Source organism: Scophthalmus maximus, chromosome 7 (assembly GCF_022379125.1).
Source record: "Scophthalmus maximus strain ysfricsl-2021 chromosome 7, ASM2237912v1, whole genome shotgun sequence".
Taxonomy (NCBI): Eukaryota; Metazoa; Chordata; class Actinopteri; order Pleuronectiformes; family Scophthalmidae; genus Scophthalmus; species Scophthalmus maximus.
Genome location: NC_061521.1, coordinates 1,593,727 through 1,621,530, shown reverse-complemented (window position 1 = coordinate 1,621,530; position 27,804 = coordinate 1,593,727). Strand labels below are relative to the sequence as shown.

General features: G+C 43.5%; 1 protein-coding gene across 11 annotated transcripts in view; it reads right to left on the bottom strand.

Moving 5' to 3' along the window:
• Positions 1-27,804, bottom strand: part of LOC118315966 (pleckstrin homology domain-containing family A member 7) — a 119,418-nt gene that overhangs the window by 81,094 nt on the left and 10,520 nt on the right. Inside the window, exon 1 of one of the 11 annotated variants that reach the window (XM_035643685.2) lies at positions 16,638-16,815. The exons of 7 other annotated variants lie outside the window; for them this stretch is intronic. In XM_035643685.2, the coding sequence (XP_035499578.1) occupies positions 16,638-16,789 (152 nt within the window). In that variant the 5' untranslated portion in view covers positions 16,790-16,815. Of the gene's footprint in view, positions 1-2,812; positions 2,888-4,896; positions 5,276-6,875; positions 7,039-16,637; positions 16,816-27,804 lie in introns of those variants that run through there. 3 more of the 11 variants (XM_035643692.2, XM_035643687.2, XM_035643693.2) reach the window with 3 other exon arrangements.

Genomic DNA, 27,804 nt, shown 5'->3' with positions numbered 1-27,804 from the left:
AGGTCAAGGTGCCCCTTAACTCAGCATTTGATAACCATGTAACTATTACATCTGCGTACATTCGTAAGATGAAATGAAACGTTTTGGACGGCTCCCAAAATGCCAAAAATCCTTAGTTTCTCTGGAGAAGCTGCGAAATGATCCTCATAATCTTCATTGTGTAAAGTCACAATCTTCTGATCCTGTTAAAATACTAAAAATATGTCACAGCGATAAGCTGTACATTAATATCAAGAAGATATTGATAACATTCTTAATATCAGTGTATGTCAGTAAGCTTTTAAAAAATTTCATGTAACATTTAGCCTTGAAATATCACTTTGTGTAAAATGATACCAAGATTAAACCTACAATGAACCAGGCATTGTTTCTTTACTAATCAATCTCAATCAAGTTTTATGTTTCACTGTTGTGGCTGCATGTACAGTACAACAGCCTATAACAGAGGTGTGTGGCCCAGAATCTTAAATAAAAAACAACAACATTACACTGGATTCATCTGAAGTTAGCTAATCACAACCAATGAAGATTTACTAGATATATATACACACATATAATTTAGTCTTTAAAATAGTAAAAACTGCGCAAAAATTCCCGGGGCCAGACAGCTGAAAATCATATATGAGACGCTGGAACGGACAGTGCTTGGCATTTTTGCTTGATAAATGACTTTATCAAAGTGTTGTATAGTTTTTTGTCCACCAGCTTGTCGTTCATAACCTAAAAACAATATGATCTTACCTTCCTAAAATGAATCCAGTGAGAGTCGACAACACACCACCAAGTCTGTGTTGTCTGTACAATGGGTGACCTCTTCTAAACTCTTGTTATTTTTTGCTCTGCCGCCGGGTTGTCACTTTTCTTTCCACCTGTTCCATAAGGAACCAGGATTACTGCGTTCCATCTACATTTGACGAACCGTCCTTTGACCACATCGCCACACTGCCGGAGTCAAACCGCAATGTCAAAGAAACCACAGCCATGACAGCCGTCTCCCTCTTTAGCGCAGTTCCATCGGGCCCGGCTGCTGTGACAGCCCGACACTTTGTGACACGAGGGCGCCCTCCCTGTGAGTGACTTGTGGGGAATTCATTTTGTCTCAGTGTCTCAAACCTGCAGCCGCAGCAGTGTCAACACTTTGGAGGACGAGCAGACGGCTAGAGACTGAATGACACGTTCTCCTGCAGAGACGCCCAAAACAAGATGCATGGTCAGATGCTTGAGCTGTACTTTGCAATTGTATTTCTGTTTCAATGTCGTGGAATGTGTGTGTGCGTGCGCGCAGGTTGTTGAATCAATTTGTGGCCATACAAGTCAAGACATTTTTTAGCATTTATAATTTATTTAAAGGCAGAGTCATTTCCCCTTTCTCTGTCTCAAAATAAACTATGAGCCGAATCTTATTACCTATTACATTCAAACCTTTAGTCTTATTTTCAGTTCATGCCATAATAGTGTGAAGTTAGCACATTTTCATCCGGTGCCAACATTTACACTAATACACAAAGGGCAATAAAATCCAGCCAGCGCTCCTTTTATTCGCCTGCTGTACAGTACAGTGGCTGGTTATACAGAGCGAATATGGCAATATTTGATAGCTCACAGAGGTAGTGTGAAGAAGTTCAATGTGAAAAATCAATTTTAATTTCACCAGATATGTTCTGAACTGTCAGGGACATGTTTTTTTTCGGGGGGGGGGGGGGGGGGGGGGGGGGGGGGTGACTTACACAGGTCTTTTGCACCTCACGACCTGTTGTATCATTACAGTGTCCCTCAGTCCATAGTTATTTCCCTTCACCCTTTCCTCACATTCGGCCCCGCTTTGCCTTCAGATGAAGTTTTACGCCAAAAGCTCATTGCCTTCGTTCCTTCACAAGCAAGGAATCCTTTTATGCAAATGTGTTCCATGAACTAAACTAAAGATGGCAGCGATAGCACCACTGTAATAAATTTTCCTCTTGGCAGGTTTAATTTGTCTCAAACATTATTCAGTCCACGTTGAGAGATCAGCAGCTGATCACAAACACTTTGCTGTCTTAAATATTAGAGAGAGGTTAAGCGTGGCTCTTAAGGTACAACAGAGTCAATCATGAGTTGTTGGAAGTTGCATTATTAAATTATTGTGTGCGCAGGCGTGTGTGTGTGTGTGCGCACGTGAGTGTGCAGGAATGAAGCAAAGGCTTTCAGACAATCCTTCTTTCACCCCCTGCTGGGACACCAGCCCAAATCCATTTACATCCTTGAAGCGTTGTGAGGCTGACAGCCGCGCACACACACACACACACACACACACACACACACACACACACACACACACACACACACACACACAGTACAGTATATACAAAGTAAAATCTTCTCAATAAGGTTAAATGCACACAAGCACACAACCCTAGGGTGTCTGGGTAACTCCACACATGCTGAGTTTTGAGTTCGAATCCGTGTCGTGACCTTTGTCATGTCACTCCCCATTAACGTCACGCATTTTTTTCTGCTTGTAGCCAAATACTCTTTTTAAATGCCACGAAATGCAATACAACACACACACACACACACACACACACACACACAAACACAAATACTGTAAATCGTTACTTTATGATAATAGAAATAAATATTGACTTTCTTAACTTATTTATCAGAGAAGTAAAATCACACAGTAGAATATCCTGCACTCCAAATCAAATATCAAACATTTCCATCCTATCTGCATCTTTCATCAACGGGTCTAAAAACACAGCACACACACAAATAACACGATCAATACTCTGACGCAACCAGACGCAGGACCTCATTAGGCCTTCACACTCACCTCAAGCCTCTGTGTTAGACCGACGCTGCCGGCTTATGCCGGATTAGCGGGACAAACAGTGAGAGTCTGGCCAAGGACTTTCTCAAACAGCGAGTGAACAACCTGTCATTTGAACGTAAACACGCTGGATCGAGCAGGAGAATGGAGGTGGAGCCTGGGGGTGTCAACAGTGCGCCTGTTGACAGGTGAGGGAATCATTAACTCTAGCGGTGCCGACGGATCAATCAACCCTCACTGTGTTCACAGAACGAGCTTCATTGCACCGTCGCCGCTTCTATTTCTCTCATGCAAATTATTACTTTCATTTTTTTTTTTTTTTAAAGCTGTTTGAATTGCATGTGCAGAGGTCTGCTAGTTAAGGGAGGCGCTCATATATAAAACTTTAGAATTTCATTGGAGTAACAAATGCAATATTGAAGCCTTATCTCTTCCCCCCAACGATAAACAAAGATGTACTTTAGGCGTTTAAAAAAAAAGAAGATGTTCACCCTTTGGTCAGTGAGCTTTAGGTGTTAATTCTATCATTTTGCACAGCAGTCAATCTTGCAATATTTCCTGCAGGTGAACAGAAAATTCCCTCAGAGGAGAGTTAATCCAAACAAAGAGGATTCAAAATAAAGATGGGAAACTGTGCAGAAAATAAGCGACCGGGAAGACGCTGATTTGTTCACAAAAATAAACACGGACATAAGGAAGAAAAACTCAAGTTTCATCTCCTGCAGCCATCCAGTTGGTTTTCTAACACATCTGCGAGCATGCCGGATAACACATTTATGCAAATTTGACTCGAAAACCATGAGGCGGTTGGGGCTACAGGTGGAACACTCATCGTGTGAGTCAGAGTACTTCGCCACCAGAGACTGAAGTGGGAGTGAATAGCGATGCTTCGTTTGTTTTCCGAGCTCAGGGCTATTTCCTGGATTCCTGTGCATTCTCAGCCACACACACACACACACACACACACACACACACACACACACACACACACACACACACACACACACACACACACACACACACACACACACACACACACACACACACACACACACACACACACACACACACACACACACACACACACACACTATCTCGCTCTCGCTGCCATTAGCTGGCCGATCTGACAGGTCATTGACCTGCCCAGTGGTCTGAGGTATGACTCACTCGTCGGCTACATCCCTCTGCCCCCCTGGAGCCGACCACACTCGCTGCTCCTGTTGCTGGTGAACCAAGACCAACAAATTCACATTAACTATGTGCACAGCATGGATAGATGAAAAGAGCTTTTACAATGCATGTGCACTTGCCCACAGTTATTTGTTCATCATTTCTCATGTTATTAATTTAAAAACCAAAATCTCCTCATTATGCTCAAGGAATTTCATGAAGAACTAGTAATGGTGAATTAGTATTCTGAAGGCCGTGCTGCAACAGCATTTAGAGGTTAGACACTATTACAGTATGTGGCAGGAAAAAGAGGCGTACAGGCAGGGGTCCGTTCTCCCCTCGGGGGAATGAGGATTGATGGTGTTCATTTGTGAGTGGGTCACATCTGAAACCGCGTGATAAATGTAGTGATGTCATTACTGCTTCGGTGGGGGGACAACCAGGTACAAAATGGAAGAAGACCAGTCAAATCCTATGTAATATCTGCTGGAATCCAACGTTTTAAAAAGAGAGAAACAGGTTATCTTTACCTTTGGTCCCGCTGACCAACAAACCCGCCAAGTCACTGACTTTTCTTCTGCACGCGCAAAACCAGTTTCCTGGTGCTGTTAAAACAACATTCCAGACAAACCAGTTTGGTCACAAGCTCTGCTGAAAAGACTTAAACCCCTCCACTTAGTATAAATTGAAAAGGGGTGCATTACACCGCACCCTTCTGATCAACAACTGTCCCTAAAGCAATTCTCAAAGAAATCTTCAGCCACACCTGGACCCTTAAAGGACATCGGAAATTTAAGTGATCAGAATAAATTTCATTATCAAGCATCGTAAATACACTGAATTTTGTCCCAGAGCAAAGACAAAAGTGGGTGACTTTAACAAGTTACGGAGCGATTGCAGAGTTGGAGATGGCTCACCTGCAGGGCGCATGGTAGAAGGGATATCCAGCGTGAGGTATGTGATTGCAGTATCCAGACTGGTTCCACATGGTGCTCGTCTTGTTCTACAGTAATAACAGTTCACGGGTGCCGCCGCCGTTTCTCTCTCGGCCGTCTATTTCTGGTGCTGCGGAATCAGAGTCGGGCTGCCAGGGAAGCAACATTAATCAGCATCTCCCTTCTCCCGTCTCTTGGGCGGCTCCATGGGGAGAAGACAGGAGCTGGCGGCGGCGGGTTTGAGAGCGGGGATTACTCAGAACGCGAGGTGAGAAAATGAGTAGAGCAGGGATGATGTCAGGTGAGTCAAGTCTGGTTGTGGTTTGCACACCTGGAAATGAAGACGGCTCCCCCTGCCACCCCCCCTCCCTCCCTCTCCCCCCGCGACTACACCACGGCTACTCAGCAGAGTGTCAGACGACTGCCCCAGGTGAAGACTGACATCACAGGTTACTCCTTTAATCCTGCCTCCAGCCAGTCATTTCCCCACACAGCGCAGGTGTGATCAGGTATAACAGATGTCTTTGAGGTTAACCTTGCTGAGCTGTATCTTTTGCCCATTAAATCATGCGTAATATGTGTCTAGACTGTGCATCTCGGAGGACTCGGCTCTGGGTTTTTTGTCGAGCATCTCGCATGCACGTTTACCTCACACCGGGTTCATGATGAGCGGCAGATTTCAGAGACCTCCTTTTTTTCTCTCCAGCAATCCCTGATGCCTGAGAGGAGCCTGTTTACGTCTTCTGCATGTGTAGGGAATTCTCTCCAAAGTTCACGGGCGCCACTGATCCACCTCTCCTCGACACGGGCAGGTTAAAAGATCCGCGGTCCCTCTTCCCTCCGCTCTGTCCAGTTTGTCTCTGAGGAAGCCAGTGCCGGCAGCAGGCGCGTATTTCTCCGACCACCGGCTCTCCAGCCTCACGACACGACAGCGGTCCACGGAGCTGAATGACTGAGCATACTCACAGAGGGAAGTGAGAGAGGGAGAGAGAGAGAGGGAGGAAGAGAAAAAGGCGGGAGGTGGCAGTGAGACAGAGTATCAGAGGTAAAAGTAAGAGAGCGAGAGAAGGAGGAAGACGCAAACAGCGGCGCTACATTCCTTTTCCCGCCTCATGGTAATCTGGCAGGATACACACCGCTGAGAGGAGGGAGGGAGAGAGAGAGAGAGAGAGAGAGAGAGAGAGAGTATGCACGTCATCTATTGTCATGTCCATCTGTGTTGGAAGGGGGAATTCTCTTCTTCTCCACCACCTCATCACAAACTCGTTGCACAGAGCCCATGCTCACACCTTTGCCGGGGCAATTACGACTGTAGTCAAACGTGGTTGCGTAATCACTGTAAAATATGTATTTTACGGCCAGAAAGAATGTTTACACCTCAACTGCTCGTCTTTGAAGATCTGCACAGGAGGAACGGGTGGCATCGTAGAGCAGCACTCAGCCGGGAAGACCCAGTAACGAAAGTATATAACTATTCACTATGAGAGCTATTTACAGGGTAAATAGTGAATAATTATAATAATATACTATCACCAATACATGAGAAAATCTGACATCCGACTACATCATGTTTGTCATGTTTTCCTTTCATTGATTGAGTCATTTCAGCTCATTATATATGTGATCATGAACCAGGGGCACCCAGTAATTATTACAGTTGTACTTGTACAACCTGATTCCTGCACAGAAATATCAACACAATTGATTTTGCATACATTTGCCTTGTCCTCATATAAACTGATACCACAAAAACACAATCATACCAACAATAATATCATAGTGATACTATTAAGGTAATAAAGTGAGAGGCTCAGTTGCGTACAAACACAGCCCATCTGGAGAAAGCTTACGACAGACGGAATGCAAGACAGCCAAGGCACAGAAATGGGAGGAGCCACACAGATGCATAGAAAGCAGAGCTGACGGCAACAGTCTGTTGTCATCTACGTCAGGTTACTCACAGCAGCCCGCGGTCGTGCAGGTGAGAGGTCACCTCCGCGCAGCTAAACGGAGACGTGCCGTCTCCCCGGAGAGGTGCGCTACTCCAGTGCCCTACTAAGCAGAGACGCGTTGTGACCCTGCTGCAAGGACGACACGGCTGCACTCAGGGAAGGGCCGGTGACACAGTCACGACGAGGCTGCCAGAGCGGCGGCTTCGCCCACTGCGGGTCAAAGTCCGGATGTGTAATCTGATATATGGAAAGTTTGGACAGGAATGTGGCTAAAACCATGCAGTCACTGGATTACCTGGTAAAATATTTGTGCCAAAAAAAAAGAAGGAGGGATTTTCACTCCTCCCAGGTAATTTGATGATACAGGTTGAGGAGCACGACAAGAACTCTTACCGTGATAAATGGAAGCGTGAATGTTGGCTGGTGGAGCCTTCTCCCCGTAGAGTATTTCTACTCTTTTATATAAAGGACATCTTACACCACGCACTGACGCTCTTACTATCGCCTTGCATCACTGTTCCGTGTGAAATGAAAATCCATCAGCCTAATGAGAGCGGGGGCTCGTCTCACATCACGGGCCTCTGGCGCTCACGACCACGATGGACTGTTTCCCAATCAGCCGCGGAAAATCCCCAGACACGGCCCAGGGAATGTCGGGTCGCTGCATTCTTCGACCGCTAACCCCCCCCCCCCCCCACACACACACACAGTTATCAAAAAAGGGATCGTGCCTTTCTCGCGAAGTGTCCACTTCAGGCAGATTTCAATGCATTTAATCCGGTAAGAAGACTGACTCACCGGGTCCCTTCTGGGGCTTTCACTCGAGATATTTCACAGAACGTTAACTCCGACAGAATTTACAGCGACGGGAGCAGTATGAGCTCGTATCATGCAGATCGATTTCTGATCATAGCGAGCAATATTCCACAAAATTGTACACAAGATGTTCATTTTCTTTAACCTTAGAGTGAAGTCAAGGGTTTTTATTTCTTAAACTACTCACATGTAGCAATCTGAAGGTCATGCATTGGTGGAACTACTCACAACTCACTGACATTCAAGTGTCACCATTAATCAACTAATCAAGAAAATAATCAGCAGGATCATTGGTAATGAAAATAACCATGCGTTGCTTCATTCGAAAGGGTCGTAAGGTAAATCTCGATTTCTTCACAGAAGGGTTAACACCGCGGGGCGAGCGTCGCTGCCTGCTGACCTCTGACACCACACACACACTCCAATTTATTAGCACAACCTCGAGAAACATCATCAGTTGTGGTGTAATTGGGCCAGTTACATCATGTCCCTGTGCTGCGGTGAGAACGCAGAAAGAGTAACAAAAGGAGGCAGGAAGCTAAAGGAAGAAGTGATTGGGAGGGAGCGAGGGAGTGGGTGGGTGGGTGGGTGCAGGGTTTGAAAAGAACATAGAAAGTAAAGTGGAAGGGAGAGAGTCCCCCGCTGTTTGTTTTTATAGTGAAATTTAATTCTGGCACAATCTAATCAGGGGTTGGAAACACAGAGGACACTGCTCCTTCCTTTTTCTCCACCCTCCTCTGTCTCTGCCTCGGCTCTCCTCGTCTGAGAAAGGGGGTGGGCTGCTTCCACCTTTGCTCGCCTGTCCACCCACCCACACACACACAGACACAACACGCACGCACACACACAAGGGGTGCACAATCTTCAGCACAGCTTCACTGCTGCACAGATGCAAGGTGCACATAAAAGCATTATCAATATCCACTTCGGTGCGTCCGTGCGTGTGCAGACACATAGCAGGTGAACACAGACGTGCACACGCTTGGCACGCGATGCACTTGCAGCACACGCACATGCAACACACATTCTTCAGCGGCTGTCATCTTGCAGACGGTTGACAGCATGTGGTGAATCATGATGTCAGTGGGTGAGATGGCAGGAGTGCGATTGGGCCTGTGGTTCAGCTTATCGCGATCCCGCAGCCTAAACCCCTTCCATCCACACTCACTTTAAACTGCACGCACACACGCACGCACGCACGCACGCACGCATTAATTTTTGTTTCCCACGTTTTTCCTGTCGCCACACTTTCTCTCCTTCTAAAATAAGACACAATCTCAGTGTTAGCTCTTCATTTCCTCCACCTCGGCTGCTCTCAGTCACCGCCTGGTGGGACTCTATATAAGTATCCTCCAGAGGCCTTGATCAATCATTCAGCCGCTAGGAAGTTTCGGGAGAATCGGCTAAATAGCACGAGCCGAGGGAAAAATGTGTGAGAGCAAAGGAGAAAAGAAATATCAAAAAGTATATGGAAACGGGAGATATGTACTGTATGCACATGTGCAGTCTCTGTGCACGAAGATGGAGGAGTACATGGGTTGTTTCTGAGAAAGCCAGATGAAAGCTTCTGGTGGATGACGTACTATTATCTGGCTCATAATTCAGGAACACACTCGTCGTTTTTTGGAGAACCCTTCTTAGCTTTCATGACGCAATAACGTCAGCGTGTGCGTGTGTCTCAATATCCTCAGGGATCTTTTGATCCACATTCTTCAATCTTCAGTCGCACGACGTAGCCCAACTATTAATACACCTCCTCTGAGCCCTTTCCTTTCATCAGGCCTTGAGGCCTCGCGTCTCTCCATCTCACGGGCTCGAGAACGACACCACAATTAGCAGAAACCTTTTCACATGCTGGATCCGATCCAGAGGAGAGAGAAACGCAAAGACGGAAAGATTTGGATTTGTGTCAAACTGATTAACACTCATCTCTTTGCCTTATCAAATTAAACAACAAAAGAATATTGACGGTCCATTCTATAGGATTTAGGGGGATTTATCAGCACAAATACAACATAATATGCCATTAATTATGTTTGAAATATTATGTTATCACCTGAAATTAAGACTTCAGGTGATTACAAGATTATAAGATTAAACACTCATCTTCCCTGGTGTCTGCCATGTTGCAGCATCATGCTACAGTAGCTCTCAGAAACAACCCATGTAGACAAACTCTCGAGAGCAAATGTTACCTGAAGGCCACCGTAGGTTCTCCTACATGGTGGCAGGGTGGGGTGAGGGGGGGTATTCAGTTGGTTGCCATGTGAACACGCACCACTTAATGCCACGAGATTAGACTAATGAGAAATATAAGTCCGTTATGATATGTTATGGAATGTCGTGAAGGCCACATTATTCATGGGTAAAGTAGAGCTGAAATGTTTTGGGAAAATACCTGAAACCCAAAAGTGTAAAATTGGTTAAAACAAATGTGAAGCAATAATAATCACAAAGCTTTCGTTTTTTACATGACAATAACACGATACAATAATGAAATATAACTTCAAATTAAACTTTGCTATTTTCAAGAGAAGGTTTAATTGTCATTATTATGATTCATTACTGCTGCTTGTTAAAACATAATAATGTAAGCTATGATCAAATGTAGTCCTTTCACACTGCAATTCTAATAAACATAAGATGTTCAGCTCTAGATTAAACGGAAATATAGATCAGATTTTCTCAAGTTCCCTCTTCTTTATTCACGTCTCCGTTGCTGTATCATATTTGTATGAATTAATCACAACAGGCTCTTCATTTACACACACAGCACATCCCTGTTGGTATGCGAGGCATGAATAGTCCTCACAAAGACAGAATGAAACGTGTAATGATCCTATTGAGAAAACCGGGCTCTGGCAGCAGTAAAGTGTAATGAGATAGAACAAGAGGAATTGAATATGAACAGCAGCATATCAACCTGCGGGTTGTGTAAACTGATAAAAAAAGATAATTGTATCGCCGCACTGCAAATATAGGAATGTACGTGTGGATGTTTGAAAGGGTTTAACTTACTAGGTGTGGACTATAATAATAAGATCAGCTGCTGGCACAGTAGCAGACTAATTTGCCTCATATTTATGCAATCCAGCAAACGGCACAATACTTAAATCCCCCAAAAAATGGCATCTCTGTATGTATTGAGAGTCGAAGACACAGGAAGAGAGCTGCAGCATGACTTTCCTCTTTTGTAAATCTCTCTCTTGAGCTCATCCTCACTCTACAGAGACACAAGTTCAAAGTCGAGCGCAGACAGGCTGGTTGAGTTCACCTTTTCCAGGCAAAAAAAGTACTTATACACTGGCCGTCACTCAGAGCTTGACTAACTGGTCTGGGATGGAGATGACAGGTCGCTAACTGGGCACCACGGGATCCTGATCAGCTCTCAGGACACAGAACCCCTCAGCGGCTCAGAGAAGTGCAGCTACAACACTACGTTTCAAAAATGAGAAAGTGGTAAAAACTGCACTGCATTGATCCTTCAATAAAAATAAAAACACTTGAGGGAGCTGTTGGTGGAAAAATCTAACACCATTGGATCTATGCCACGGCAGCCCTCATTTTGAAAAGAGAGAGACAGAGTTTTTGCTTTTTATGATTTTAGATCAAATGTTCAAAGCTGAAAACATGTGGAATCCTTATTGGATTCAAAAGAGTTCAGATTTAGTAAACAGACTTCAACAAAAATACAGCTTTGATTATTATTTCAAGCACCTCACCGCTTACTTGGTTGAAGCACCTATTTGTAAAAAATGACTTTACCATCAGTCCGCTCACATAATTATTGTCATTATTGTCTGTCATACTGCTCAGACAATTCAGCTCTAATACTCGCCACTGCTGCCATGGAATTCTAGTGAAATTCCATGGTGGCTTCAGAAGGTATTCAGACTCCTTCCCCTTTTTGCTTACATCACTGTGATGTGAGCCTGAAATCTTATTGACGCATTGGAATCTGAGAATCATGCCTTAGAGGACATTTTAATTTGCTTTAGATAAGAACATCTCAATTGCAATCCATTAACTTAGCCTCTGATCCAATATAATGAAAACGAATCGTATGTATCTCCATTATTCTGATATAAGAACTGGAATTACTTGGTTTATCCTTAAAATGGCAAAGACCGGCTCCTTGCTGCTTCTTTGTGAACTAAAAAATGAAGGAGCTCAACCTCCCCTCCCAAAAAGTGCCCCCTCTCATTGAGCCTTCAAAGGGCACAGACAGTGAATGGCTCGACAGTGACTGCCGCGAACAGAATGAGCGGCCACTGTCAGTCCATCATTACAGTGACATGAAAGGAAATCCAAGGTTACACTTGACAGTTTCCGCTTAAGTGTGAAAACGTTGTCACCGTGGAGGTGAGAGCAGGACAGATAGGAGTGCCGCCAGGAGACTCATGGAGTCGTGTGAATGAGATAAAAACCGGGGCAGCAGAGGGGAAAATAAATCGAATTAACGGAGCGGTATAGTCGTATGTTGGCAATTCAGACAGGACAACTAATGACCAGTTATCCAGGTCAAATAATTTCTCTGTTGATTAAAATGCACCTAGCGTCTGTTAAGTGGTGTCATCTTTAACCACATTTCACAGTGTGCCATAATGAGCCCGTCTTTGGATGGTGGCTGTCGTAATGAGGCCCTCACAATTGCACCGCTGTGCGACAAGGCAGCAAGAATTACGCCTGAGCAAAGGCCAGGAGTATTTCTGGGAGCATTCAGGCTCAGCGAGGCCTTTAGCGCCGATCAAAACGGGGAATTCTTCACATGACTCGTTGCATCGCCTCCCCGTTGTTTGGAAATGTCACAGAATGGAAATTGTCGTACAGCAAAGGTCAATATTTGACTTTTAATGGCAGGTAAATTGAAAGAGTAGAACTGTTTACCTTTTGGTTCATTGCTTAAAAAGAGAACCCTCCATACACTCAGTTGCCAGTTCATTAGGTACACCTGAACAGAGCTAATAATCTGTACCTTTATGTTTTAATCTAGTTTTAATTTGAACAGTTTGAGCTGTGTTGCTTTTTTATTTGATGATCATATTTTGATGGCTGGTCTTGTTGCATCCTATTGTGTTATACTGACAGGTGTCTGACATTTTTCTTTAATAAGGGCAGACAAAATATCAGACACAACTCTCGGCACAGCCTCCAAAATAAAAGTTGAATCAACACCTCAGAAGAACATCTTGAAGAAAAACTGTTGTTTTGTAAATTTCACTCATATACCATAATAACTACTGCTTTAATAGCTTCATGAAGGCTTCATGAGCGAGTCCACTTCAAAACATCCTGTTATCAATCCTATTACTCTGAGGTGTGAAAACAATTCACAAAATAGAATTGGAGGGAGAGAAAAAAACAACAGATTTCTCTACCCAGCTGCCTCCTGCTACGGTCTGTGGTTTATTATTACAATACCCCGGGGGACTGGACAAAGGCAGTCTTTTTCCCTAATGGACTGCTTTTTACTGCTAACCTGATTCAGTCAAAACACACAGTGCTTGGCGGCAACCAAACAGGAGATTTACCACCTGAATACCAAACACGGACAGACACGAGTAACTGAGTGTGTCCCAGTGGCTTGGAGAGACTATTGTGCATACATACAAGAACATGAGCAGCGTTTGAGTTCGAGGTGACTGTATCCACAATGCAACTTGACAGAAACGTCCTCTGCAGATATTGTAATAATTCTACTTGAATTAACATTTTTATTTTCTATTTAACGGCAACAGTTAATCAATTAATCGATTAGTAATCAACTACTAAATTAATGGCAAACTTTTTTTGATTATCGATTAATCGGTTAAAGTAGATTTATGGGGGGAAAAAAGTAAAAATTATATGATTTCAGCTTAAATGTAAATCTTTACTGGTTTCTTTGCTCCTATGTGACAGTAAACTAAATATCTTTGGTGTGCGGACAAAACAATTTTTTGGACCAAACAACTAATCGATTAATCGAGAAAATAATCTACAGATTGTCTTCCATAAATGGTCCATAAATACGATGAGGCTGATGGGTATGTCATTAATTGTACATGCCTTTGAGGGCACTAGATGAGAAACTGAAGGTGTTACCAAAGTTGTTACGAATCAACATGAGTGGGACATGAATGTGTTTAACATACTTCATTGCAATCAAGGCCACAGATGTAGACAGCGTCTGGGAACACTGAAGGTCTGTAGGCAAGATTTCATGCCAATACAGAGTGAAGTTGTTGACACGTTTCAGTCGGGACCGTAGCAGTGGGTCGACAGCCAGACTGACAGACCAACCCCTCCATCCATCCGAGAGCCAGAGTACTGAGGTATTATGTACTATGATCTTAGAAGATGTCAAGAGGGATGGATCAGAGGATTCACGGGAGATTAAGACTTTCATCCACACTTCTACTTTCAGTCAAGACTATTGCAACAGAGAGGTCTCCCCAACAAAACCCTCCGCGGCAACTCTTTCTGGAGTCCTGAACCTCTCCGTTCATCCGGTAGCAGTCTGCTAATTGTTCTGTCAACAATAGAAAAGATCAGAACGCAGCATTGACTTATGACAACGGAGCTTGAACAAGCATGTGGCGGATAAAAGATTCGATCACCTTTGAAATTAGGTTACCTTTAACTCTGAATTATTCATCACCCGCACTCATCTCTTTGTTATTCTTGTCAAATTCATGTTCATATAAATAATCTTGCCATTGTAGAAAATGGAGAATGAGTCGGTGGGGTCTTGATCCGCCGAAGGAATTCACCAGCACCCACACATGGCAAAACACTAGACTGGTGACTTTGTTCACACAGTGGAGTGATCGCGTAAACAAATCTGACATGTAACCATGTCCAGCCCCACAGGGAGGCTTCGCGACAACCGTTTCCTAATTCTGTCATGATTAAATCAGTATCATTACCCTGGGGGAGTGAGACAGATTCACAAAGAGGCACCAGGGGTGGGGGGGGGGGCAGAAAAATCGAACAGCAAGTCCTTCCCTTTACTGACTTTGAGGTGATGATCAATGGTGTCACGTCGGGAGAGCATTAAATAACCAAATCTACCTCCTGAATAATTCTCCACATACGAAAGCAACAGCTCTCCACCCGTGATAGACATCCATGCTGACAGACTTTAGATGCCTCTGGAGAGCAAATACTTTCACGACCGGTGAAGGGAGCAACACACTGAGAACAAAGCGCTGCCAGTGTCAAACACAAAGCCGTGGAGTTGAGGGGGTGGTTTACATATTTACCTCAATATTTCTGCGTTAAGCAGAGCCTGGTAGATAGCTGGAGAAGAGTTAACCGAAACGATATATATGATGCTGCGAGTTTCCGTGAATAGTGTTATCTGCCTACAATGTAAGTTAGTTTTTTGTATTTTCACTATATATTTCAGTAATAACCAGCCAGTGCCTCTTTCTCCACTAGAAGTTTGTTTCTGTATTTCAGGGTATTACAGTCGTACTGATACATGTACCTTAAAAGCATACAGCATACATTCAGTACATCAGCCCTAAAGTAACACTCGTTAAAGATAAAGGTAACAGTAGTATGTTAATGCTGCAGGTACTACTCAATCCACAAAGACAAAGTCACAACTTTCACCTCACAAATCACTGAACTTTAACTCAGGAGATCCCTGTTTCATTTTCTTTTCTTTTTTTAACCATGACCACAATAATTATCTAATCATAGCCAAGTATTTATTCCTGGCAACAAAGCTCTGATAACCTCCACAAAGAAGTCATTTTAGCCCAAACCACAATTTTCCACCAACGTCAGTTATGTACTTTGAGCCCAAACCAAGTCAATTATGTAATACACCTAAACATACCTTAACCATCCTGTTCTCACACCATAAAATGTAAAAGTTATTTTTCAACAGTTGTGTAAAATGCAGGCTATCTGATGTTGCTTCAGCATGTGTTGTTCTAGAAGAATCAGACAAACAATGTTTGTTGTTGTTAAATCAAAAGGATTCGTTGGGCAGCTCTCTACCACACTTTCATTTCCAGTCACTGCGTTTGGAGGCATATTTAGCCTCTCAGCACAGCCTACACATTTACTCAGCTTCCTAGATTTAAAAGAGTGGTACTACTCAGGATTGATGCAAGTCTTAGCACAGGTGCTTTGACATTCAAATTGTTCCTGGGGGCAGTTGCAGTTTTTTAAGATTCCATCTTCAATAGATCCTAGCTTTACAAAAAGCATCCCAATTAAATTAAAAACAATAAAGTGCAATTTAGCAGACACTTTGCTTGGGTTTGTGCAAAAACAGATGACAGGTTCAGTCTGGGTTCAGGGAATTCAGTCACAACGCTGTCTGCAAAAACAAAAGGCAGAGGAATACAGTGATAGTCAGTCGTTTCTAGGACAGTACCTCCTCCTCCTCAGACTTGCTTGTCCCACAGCAGGAGGAGATCCAGCTTCTTTATGTTCTGAGCAGCTGAGTGAGGCAGAGCGAAGTGCTGAGCACTTCAGTAAAGCTGTCATAGACGTCTTGTCAGGTGGAATTCATCTTGTGTTTGCATTCAGCTGGGGATCAGTGTGTGTGTGAGTGTGTGTGTGTTTACAGTGAAACCCTTCCTTGACAGACTCAACCACAACTGGCACACTCGGGGGTGTGTGTGTGTGTTTGGACGTGTGTACTTGTACTTGTGTACATTTGGAGCCGCAAAACCGACAGAGCTTGCAGTGTGAGTCTACTTTTATGTCTCTCGTGCCCCATTACAATCCCATAAAGCTGACAAACTACACCACGCGCAACTTGTTTTGTTTTGTGTCAACGGGGCTGCGTATTACACTGAAGGGAACTGTGCTTCTCCCGGGAAACAAAAGAAGATTACACGCTGTAATCCACGTTATACTCCTCAGGTACAACACCTGAAAACATCTGCCACCACGAAGAATCTCAGTCTCTGCTAAGCCATTCTGTGTCTGGTCATTTCATGCCGGGCTTACCTCGGGTCACACCTCAGATCCCATGTGGAGAATTCATGGTCGTGAACGTTCGCGACCACCGTGGCCGTCCTTGGCCAGACGGCGTGGCGTTTGATGGGAACCAGCTCGTGGCCAGCCTCCCGTGTGGGGTCGCGGCTGCAGCAGGTACCCATCCTTCCACAACAAAAAGAGCTCTTTTCTGGATGATTAGAGCCTTTATCTCTCTGGACAGGCACTTCTCTTGCAGTAGCTGGTTGCTCTTGATTTAGCTTCCCTTCTCACAGATCTTTATCCCTTGTGAATGTCGTCCTACTACACTGTCCATTCAGGATAAGCTCAATTTAAAGTCACTGAGAAAGGCAAAGCTGACCGAGAAGGATATGTTGAGTGTCTCTCTCGTTGTTGTCACATGATTAAACATGCTCCTCTCTCACAAGTGTCACCCCCAGCTCCTCTGTCCTATTTGTCTCCGACCTCCCCGTGTGATCCTCACATGATTTCTCCCTCTCCCAGCTGCATCACTAATGTTTTGGTGGCGTGGCCCTGGCAGCCTCACCCTCCTCCTTACGCTGACAGAAGTGCCACTGTCTCCCACGGGCCAGCCAGACTTCCAAGGGGGCCACAACATTGTATAAACCATCTTGTTGTTTCTCTCGCTCGCTGTTTTGCACCACTGTGCTTCAATCCCTCCTTTGTGTCGACCCTACTTTGCTCAGTGTGGAACCCAGACGGATCGCCCCCCCCCGCCCGCCCTGCACTCTTTCCAATCCCGAGCTTTTCTTTTGGTCCGCGGACAACAGACACGCAGAGAAGAGCGAGACGAGCCGGACATGCGTGGGCTTGTCGTGTGGAGAAATTCAACAAGTGCAGAGAGCGTCTGGGCGATGTTTCCATTTGTGGGCTCAACATTTCATGCATTTTGTTCATATCTGAAGTTTGTTGTCTGTAAAGCATGTTGTCCCATCTGTGCAGACTTTTGATGTCAGAATACTAGTACACCACTGTACACATCTTAGAGAAAAACAGCCTCTTTGCTTTGTTTGATATTGGTGTTAAATGCAAAATATCAGACGTTTCTGCTTTTTACTTAGTTTGCAAATTCTTAAAAGAAATAACTCCAATATTCCCATTCAAAAACCAATACACTACAGTATGCAGGTTTTTTTTATATACATATTTGCTTCAGCCATGCATGGACTCCACCAAGGTGAAACTGAGGACATCCGGCTGTCTGAGCAGCAGACTCAGTTGAGACATTTTCCATCATTGTATTTAAGTCACCATGGTCAGAGCCCGCCGCCCAAGAGAGATCACACAGATTTGTTTACCGCCACGCTTCCTTCATGAACTGTGAGCCCGTGTCACGCTCGTCTGCTCATAGTGTGACTTGTATTCGTGAGTGGCGCTATTTTTTGAGAACGGGATGAAAGAAGAAAATTGAACTAGTGAAAGAAATCTAAAGGATGGAGGGGAAAAACAGAGAGAGAGAGAGAGAGAGAGAGAGAGAGAGAGAGAGCAGTCAGCGGTGACTTTAATCCTTTGAGATCGCGAACGGGTGAGATGTCGTCACGGTCGCTCAAGGCAAAAGGAAGTTAAGGCTCAACTGACAATTGACGAGAGGAAAAAACAATAATTATAAATTACAGGTAGCTAATCAAAGGATATATTTCTTTGACTCCATAATTACAATATGTACTCAGGCAAAACAGGAACACAAAGAAAAAATGGCAAATGCTGTGGCCGATACCGTCAGAGACACCGATTCTAATCGAAGATCAAGGAAAGACATTGAAGGACATCGCCATTCACAACAAGGACCAAACCTCAATGGGCATTCAGTAGGTTAGGTGACGACACCTGAGCCCTTTTCACACAAGATGCGAAGACAATCAGATGCTTAAAAGCAAGTGTGTGGACCTTGAGTTGAGATTATTGTGTTATACAAAATGAATGAGACTATCAAGATATTCCTCTACATATTGAAAGCACTCAATCGCCCCTGGTGACCGACGTGAAAGCATTAGATTCCATTATGCCCCTCTGCTCATTTATTCATGTTTTTTTCTTAAATTTGTCACATCTGTATTTTAAACCTGAGGGTCGTGTGCAGGCCGATCACACCCGACGACCTGACTGAACATTTAATCTCCGGATGTGTGTGGTCTTTAACAGTGACACACGCACGCACGCACACACAATCCTCCTTTCAAAGTATCAATAAAAGATTTAGACTGACAAGTGAGCGTACAGGGCGCAGTGGGTGGTTACTGTTCTCTGTAATGTAAAGACAACTGTTCATAAAGCACAGTCAGGGGGAAGTAACACACATAATTCTGTGTTGTCCTTTGACATGCAGGAAATCAAGTGCAGCCGTTCCCTCTCCATCAAGAGAAACAAGGTTGTCGTGTTGCGTTTCATGATGTGGTTGACATTTTAACAAATGATCTGCGTGAGGAGGGCTGACATTTATCATAAGTACAATCCGTCACGGAAACTTGACTTTCACAAATAAAGTAAAGTGGTCTTCCCTTTGTATTTTTCATTTCTGATGAAAGAAAGAAGCCACTCGTCACTCGAACTCTAAATTGTTAAACGCTGATTGTGACAAAAGGAAAGCGGTGTTGGTGAGTAGTTCACGACGATCAGCGCAGGGTTTCTGTTTTATCAAACGGCAGCCTATAAGTTTTGCCACTTTTTCATCAGAGCTTTACATAGGCCTCGCCCAAGTCTCCTGTCAGAGGAGATACTGTATCTCAATTGGACCTTCAGTGATAAAGGATGAAAATGGATGGATGGATGGATTGATGGGTGGATTGCATATGTTCTCATCATAGAGTGGAAAGTAATCCTACTGTAGGAGTGGGTGTTTATTTTTGGAGACGTAATTTCAAAATTGTTCACAGTCACATAAATCTATTTGTTTGTTTTTAATATCAAAGTCATTAGCTCTCAGCAGAAGCTGGGAGGCTCCTAATTATTTTCTGATTAGCTGTTGATTAGCTGGATTTGAGTGTCTAGTACCAAAGCACTTATTCTGTTCATCTGATTGTTGATTAAAAAAAGAAACAACAACAGATAACTGCACAACACACTCATGAGCATGCTTCTGTCCCGCTTTTGTCGTTGCTTCCAATTCCTCGTATTCTCACGGAGCATCATGATTACCCGCATATCGGCCTGACTGATCTGTGCTGTACTCAGAGTCTGTGGATTAATACCGCCTCGGGGCAGGGTCAAATATTCAAAACATACATTTTCAGAACAACTTAAGGAAATGCTACCGAGCACACACATCTGCATGTGGACTCTGATGAGTAATCTTTGCATCTGCATCAGCGTGTGTGTGTGTGTGTGTGTGTGTGTGTGTGTGTGTGTGTGTGTGTGTGTGTGTGTGTGTGTGTGTAAGGGGGGGGTAAGAGGGAGAAAATCTCAGTTTGAAGAGTATGAGAGGAATACAGCAGCAAAAGAGTCATGATTTAATAGTCAGAACAAAATGTCTGAAACTAGTATAAGTTGCGTTTTATATCCTTTTATCCTTTCACATCAACACATTTTCCCTTCTCCAAACAAAAACCACACTGTTAAGATTAAAAAGAACCATCTGCAACCTGCACCAAGCTCACATGAGCTGAGCCGCGACACTCACGCTGAGGACAAGACGGCTGTAGCTGCTGCCCGGCGAAGAAATAAATTGTGGTCGGAGGTAAAAAAATCTTTAACGCAACCTTTCAAAATGACACCAAAATGAACCAACGATGTAACAAATCAATAATTACCACCCACTCAGGACAAAATGAATCTTCTTCTAATGGATTTAAAAGCCTGTCTTTTTTGTTTTGACATTGGAAAAGGGGAGAGGGATAATAGATATTTGATATTGATAAATGTACAAATAAAACAACTTATTCCAACATATTTGAACATTGTGGAAAATGTGCTCATTTGCAAACTCTGTAATTACATTTAGAAATGAATGCTGAAAAATCACTGTAGTCCTGTTGATCAAGTACAGCTGAAGGTCATACCAGACTCCAGCCTGCGAGTTTCAAGGTTAGCCAGAGATGATGGCCAGGGAGTTTTCAGTACACATAAAAACCTACTCAAGACTCCGTCCACACTAATACGACTTCTATTCAATACAGTATTTGAAAACGTACTCCGTCCAGACGAGCATTTTATCTCCGTATTAGAAGTGACCCATGATTACCCAGCAATCAAAAATCTCATGATTTAAAATAGCTGTCAGTTAGGACTTCCTCATCATGATGTGTTGACTTGTTTTTAAGCTTATGAAATGTCAAAGAAGGGTGGGAGAAAGATGCCCATCACTATGTTGCCAGGATGAAATCTTCAATTGTGTTGTTGGCTATAATATCCTTTATTGGGGCAAACGGTTGGTAACTCAAACATGATGTACAAGAGGAGCGTTGTGCAACATGCTTTAGTTTTGATGGATTTATTCAAAGTTAAAAAATTGTCCAGCCGACCAAGTCCAAAATCGCAAGATGCTGAGTTTAAAATGATGATAAAACATAAAAAAGCAGAAGATTCTCACATTAGAGAGACATGAAACCAGAGAGTGTCTGGCGTTGATGAATGACTTAATGATTGATCTATCAATCCTGTTGGTGAATACTCTTTTTTCTTAAATCTTGAAACTTTCCACATGATGCAGATCTGTAGATTGAAGCCCTGACCCTGGCTTTCACGAATGACTGGAGCAAGAAAGCAAGTTCTCTGCCCTCTCCGAGAGAAACGGAAAGATACACGAGACAGAGAGTGAAAGTCGGGAGGTGAAGACATATCAATTATGAAACGGGAGAGAAGGTTGAATGAACGTGACTGACCAAGAACATCCTCTATTGACACAGAGTGTGTGTGAAGCAGAGCGTGGACGACAGTTAACAAGAGGGCAAGAGTGTGTGTGACAGAGAAGCTGCGTCAGCAGATGCTCTCTCAGGGGAAAGTTCCTAGATTAGATCTTGGGTTTTTTCAGTGTCATTCGCTACGGGGGGGAAAATAACATCCTCATTCCCCCGTAACTTGTATTCTGTCTCACCTTCTGAGGCGAACAAACATCAAATATTCACTCCACTCATGAGCCGACATTGCTGCAGAGAATATTAATTCTTCTGGCTTTCACTTGGCAGAACAAAGAGCAGTGAAACTGTTCTATCAAAGCCAAACGACAACAGAGCTAATATCGCATCAGTGCAGAGCTGTGCTTCTTAATCCAGTGTGTTAAGGCAGCAGGTGATGCTTAAAAAGGTATAACTTTTTCCTGCATTGAAACGCGGTGCATATGTCAGCGTTGTGGTTGTCTGCAATACATTTTTAGATCTTGGTTGTTTTAAACTGTATATTTGAAGCAGACAAAGGATTTTAATCATCGGATGAGAAGAAAAGCTAAGCACCCATTTGCAGCAGGTTCTCTAACAGCCCCTCCAAGACGCCCTGTGTTTTTACTGGATTTGACCACCATTTGTTTCGGGAGAGAGGACACGTCTGTGGATAATTTGGCTCCGGGTAAAAACGCCTGAATGTCTGGGTCATAAGTTATCAAGAGAAACAAGCCGAGCACATTTTAGCAGCGGCTCGGCTCACAGATCCTCCGGGACGAAGTGGTTTTTTTACCTTTTTTTAATTACCCGGACCATTTGATTCGGAGAGGAGCAGACTTGCGCGGGTCCAATAAAAACCACCTGAACGATTAACACTGCAGGATTTCTAACCAGGAGACACTGACTGTTCTGGATATTGCTTCGATTGAGAGACAAGCATTAGGAAAAAAAACATATTGTGCTTTTAAAATCTTCAACCACTTTCAAGTAATATTTTACACAACAAAAAAAAGGAAATTCTTTTCAAAAATAAAAGTTTAACTATAAGCTTTAAGACGTGTGGGCACAACTGATAGGAAGTCAGGAGAGAGTGAGGAAATGATTTACCTGACACCTCACGAAGTTACTTATTTACCTACATCAACCCTAAAACGAGCTGCATGACAGTCAGAGACGAAGGTGCATGTTGATAAAAAGCTAAATACGATTCTGGAATATGCTGCTGAACAGGGCCTTTTGTAGAGAAGCAGGTGTTGGAGGCAAATACCTGGAGGGAACATCATTAAGTACGACGCACAGCCAGTGAAGACAACGCTGAATATGAATGCTGTCCTTGGGCTGACATTTACAAGAAGTAATCTTTAACTTTCCTGCTGTTTCCGAAAAGCAAACACAGCAACGGCTCCGGCACCTTCATCCAATGAAAACAACAGAACAGCCATTGTTGACAGAGCGTTCTCTTGCAGCCTTTACTTGTCTGCCGGGAAACTGTTGGTTCTTTGGTTTAGCTATGGCTCCACCGCAAAACAAAGCCTCTATTTCAATCGGAGCACAAAGAGACGTCAGACGGCGAGCACAAACCCACCTTGTGTTCTTACGCCTTTAACATGATCCATCAGTTTTACTAGAAGGTTCACACACACACACACACACGCACGCACTAAGCATTCCTGGGAACCCATTTCATGACGTTGTCCTTTCTGTGCGAGCAGAAAGGGCCTCAAAGCAGCCGCTCAGGTGGATTCACTACAATGCAGCATGGCCTTCTATGTGCACAACATCTATATTTATATTTTTCCATTCAACGGTGTCTTCATATAGTGCCCACGCACCTCTCATCGGAAATCGAAATTTCATCTCACGTCTCTTATACTCCGTCTCTCCAGGGACACATGGATGATTCTCTGCAATGATTCATCAATGCTCTTCTAATTCTTCCAAAAGGTTCGTGATGTTGTGATTCAATGCTGTTCTTCTGTGCACTGAGAAAGAGTGAAACACAGCCACATCTACATTTCAAAATGTATTAATAGACATGCTATATTTTTCTCTTAAAGGAGGCATATTATGCAAAAATCTATTTTTACGTGTCTATGCACATAAATGTGTGTATCTGTGGAGCCTGCCAGCCCACAAACTGTGAAAAAAGACCAGCCTGTCGTTTTTTTGTGAGCTACAGCCTGGCTCTGAACAACTGGTTCACATTGCTCTCCCACTCTGATGTCACAGTTGGACTCTTTCGGGGGTAACCCCGCCTGCAATCTAAGAATCTCCACTTCTCTCTGCTGAAGGGGGCGTGACATTTCCTACACATTTTGAAATTGGTTAACCAATCACAACAGACTGGGCCAGCTGGCCAATCAGAGCAGACTGGGGTTCATCGGGAGGAGGAGCTAAAAGAAATCCAGGCGTTGTAGACAGAGGGTGAAAAGAGGAGCTGCAGGAATGGGCAGCGTGAGAACACTGATGCCTTTTCTGTACATTAGAGCATGTTAATCTTTTCAAGTGGTAGCCCACATTAAAAGTATGAACCTGAATATGAGCATAATGTCACCTTTAAACCAAGGACTGAAAGCATTTCACTGTTGAAGAAAAGTGAAAGCTCACAGTGGTGAGAGAACGCACACATGCTCAGCAAACCTTAAAGCAATGTCATTTGTGAAAACATTACAGGACAGAAAACTCCCTCCAGTGGTCTTGATGGTATCTACAGTCAGTTTAACAGAGACTTGAAGGGATTAAATCTTGCAAGGCCATACTCATGACATTAATGTAATCTACTTTGAGATAAGCCCCTTTGTCACAGCTTTGTGATACTATCGTTGTGCTCACGCTGCCAGTGGTGCAACGCTCAAATCACTGCACGACCAATTTCAGCCGTCTGCCGAGAGCATTAAGCCTGCACATCTGCTAACTCCTTAGTCATGCAGAATTAACTAATATGGGCTGCAGGAATAGTTTGTCTAAATTTTAATAAAGAATCGGAGCCAGTGTCTCCAAACTATTTATTTGGCCGGAATATTAAGAAGTACACTATCAGCGACAACATTAAAAAGGTAATTGATTTTAATGTGGTGGCAGATTTGAGCCATTCTGAACCATCAGTAATGTGATTTAAAACTTATTTTCATGACTTCACAAAAAAAAACAATTAAACACATTGACCTGCAATGACATTAAAACCAATTTCCAGTTTTAATGTTGTGGATTATCTGTGTATTATGATTATCAGTGGTTTTTATTCATTAAAAAAATTTTCATTTAATTCTAATGAATAGCTTTTTATTCCTTCATGTGTTATTATTTTTAATCATATCACATTATCTGTTTGGGGTTTGATATAATTCTTTATAGGTCTGTTTTATGCTTTGTATTGTTCTATACGTTTTATGCTGCATGTGGTGCTTCTGTCTTGGCTAATAAAGTTCTGTTATGGATATTTTATGCAATATCCAATCACTTCATTCCTGAGGCTGAAGGTCAATTCTTAACCTTAGTTTGACAAAAACAAAAAAAAACTGCAGCGACCGCCATAGATGAAATCCTGAAGGAAACACTGCTACAGTAAGTGAAGAAGTTTGGTCATGTGATTACCAGTGGTCATATATTAGGCGGAGACATAACCTCTTTGACATCTTACGAGAATGGACCCCTCAATCCAATGAAGACCATGGGACATGGCTGAAAGCTGCAGGAATAAGCTTCTTTGAGTAAAGTATCTCTTGACCTTTTTTCTGTTCATCTCAAAGCTACAGCAGATCACCGAGACTGTTGGTGGCCGATGAATATGATCAAATACTGTGGCTGGAACTTGAACTTTAGACGTTGTCTCTAGCTGGCAGCATTCCATTAGACTGTCCTCGTGTTTTTTTGGGGGAATATCGGCTTTTGCCATTTAGCAGAGGATTCAAAGTGCTGCAGGTTTAAAGACGTAGCGAGCCCCAAACCAGCTAACCCTTAAATCAGAAGATGTTGATGAGATGTAGGGCTTTAAAATGTTGAAAAAGGTTTTAAAAAATATTTTAAAAAATATTAAAAACACATTGCATGGCAGCTGTATATGATGCTAAATGTTTAGATTGAGGCATACAGTACTTCAGAGGAATTTGGAAATAACGTAATGCCGCCACTCATGACTTTCTCAATTATTCATTATACTGTTGATTTTTCTCTCCCCATCTATTATTCTTCATCTATTTAACAAATGGATATCTGAGATAGCTACAGACATGAGTAATAAAAGTACAGTGACCATGTGTCTGACACCTACTGCAGGATAATGACTGAGGACACGGCTGATGCCTGTAGGACAGAACCAGCTGTCTCCTACAACCAACAGGCATCTCTGACACCTCTCTCTAGTTAGCTCTGTGCGTGTGTGTGCTTCTGTGTAAGTGTGTGTGTGTTTTTGTGTGTGTGCGTGCGTGCGTGCGTGCGCTCCTCTCTTCCTCTCCCTCCTGCCTCCCTTCCATTCTCCAGTCATGCAGATGTTGCTGCGGGAGGTTTATCCCTCCTCGGATGTGATCGGCTCTGCTCCCCATCTCCCTGTACCAGCCCACTGCTGGGAGTGGCCGAAAGGAACTGGGGAGGAGGAAGACCCATCTGGAGGCCCCTTGGAGGAAAGACAGAATCACACACACACATACACCAATGTGTGTTTGCATCCATGTAAGTATGAGAATGAGCAAACACACGGACAGAGGCACAACGAGCGAGAGAGGTGGAAGGTTCGTGGACAAACGCGTCCCACACCTCCTGAGGGAAGGTATGCGAGAGTGGGTTTAGCCCGGCGCAGGTGGAAGTTGTCAAACAAACTAAACAAATATGTCACACTTGTCCTAAGGGGTACATGGGGGGGTTTATTAAAACAAGCCCGGGCAAAGAACGGGAGTAGAGATGTTTTTGTGTAGCACATCACACTGGAGTCACCTCACCTCCCTTGAAATAAAAACATGCCTTTTGATACAAACTAAACTTCAGTGAAAACGAGGAGCCAACGCACACAGCAAAGGACGTGTTTCGTTCCGGGGACTGTCTGATCGATCGGGTATGTTTGTATTACAGTTATTACTTTCCATCGATTAAATGCAAAGGCTATGTAGCAAAAGCAGTCAAATTACTGGAACTCTGCAGCTACACCTTGAACACGTCACATCCCCAACTGGCCTTGAAAAGATGGTTGTCTGTAATTCTGTAACGGATTCTCACGATGGACTGAGCTCAAATCACGAAGGCCAAGCTACTCCACCACTGTAAGCATTGTAGGTGTGTGAAAGTATGTGTTGTGGATCCTAAGGTGTGGCAACAAAGTCAACACATTTTCAGGTACAATCCAAAGGAAGGGGGGCTCAAAGTCCAGGTGTAATCAGAAGGAAGGGAGTCTTGATGTTCTAACTGAGTCTGAAGAGGATTCACCGCCTTTTTAAACATGATGAGATCCTTCGATCTTAGAAGTGGGTTTGTTCTAGATCACAGGAGGGTGAATGTCTGTGATCCTTCGATCTTAGGAGTGGGTTTGTTCTAGATCACAGGAGTGTGAATGTCTGTGATCCTTCGATCTTAGGAGTGGGTTTGTTCTAGATCACAGGAGGGTGAATGTCTGTGATCCTTCGATCTTAGGAGTGGGTTTGTTCTAGATCACAGGAGTGTGAATGTCTGTGATCCTTCGATCTTAGGAGTGGGTTTGTTCTAGATCACAGGAGTGTGAATGTCTGTGATCCTTCGATCTTAGGAGTGGGTTTGTTCTAGATCACAGGAGGGTGAATGTCTGTGATCCTTCGATCTTAGGAGTGGGTTTGTTCTAGATCACAGGAGGGTGAATGTCTGTGATCCTTCGATCTTAGGAGTGGGTTTGTTCTAGATCACAGGAGGGTGAATGACTTTGATCCTTCGATCTTAGGAGTGGGTCTGTTCTAGATCAGAGGAGGGTGCATGACTTTGATCCTTCGATCTTAGGAGTGTGTCTGTTCTAGATCACAGGAGGGTGAATGTCTGTGATCCTTCGATCTTAGGAGTGGGTTTGTTCTAGATCAGAGGAGAGTGCATGACTTTGATCCTTCGATCTTAGGAGTGTGTCTGTTCTAGATCACAGGAGGGTGAATGACTTTGATCCTTCGATCTTAGGAGTGGGTTTGTTCTAGATCACAGGAGTGTGAATGTCTGTGATCCTTCGATCTTAGGAGTGGGTTTGTTCTAGATCACAGGAGGGTGAATGTCTGTGATCCTTCGATCTTAGGAGTGGGTTTGTTCTAGATCACAGGAGGGTGCATGACTTTGATCCTTCGATCTTAGGAGTGGGTCTGTTCTAGATCACAGGAGGGTGCATGACTTTGATCCTTTGATCCTTA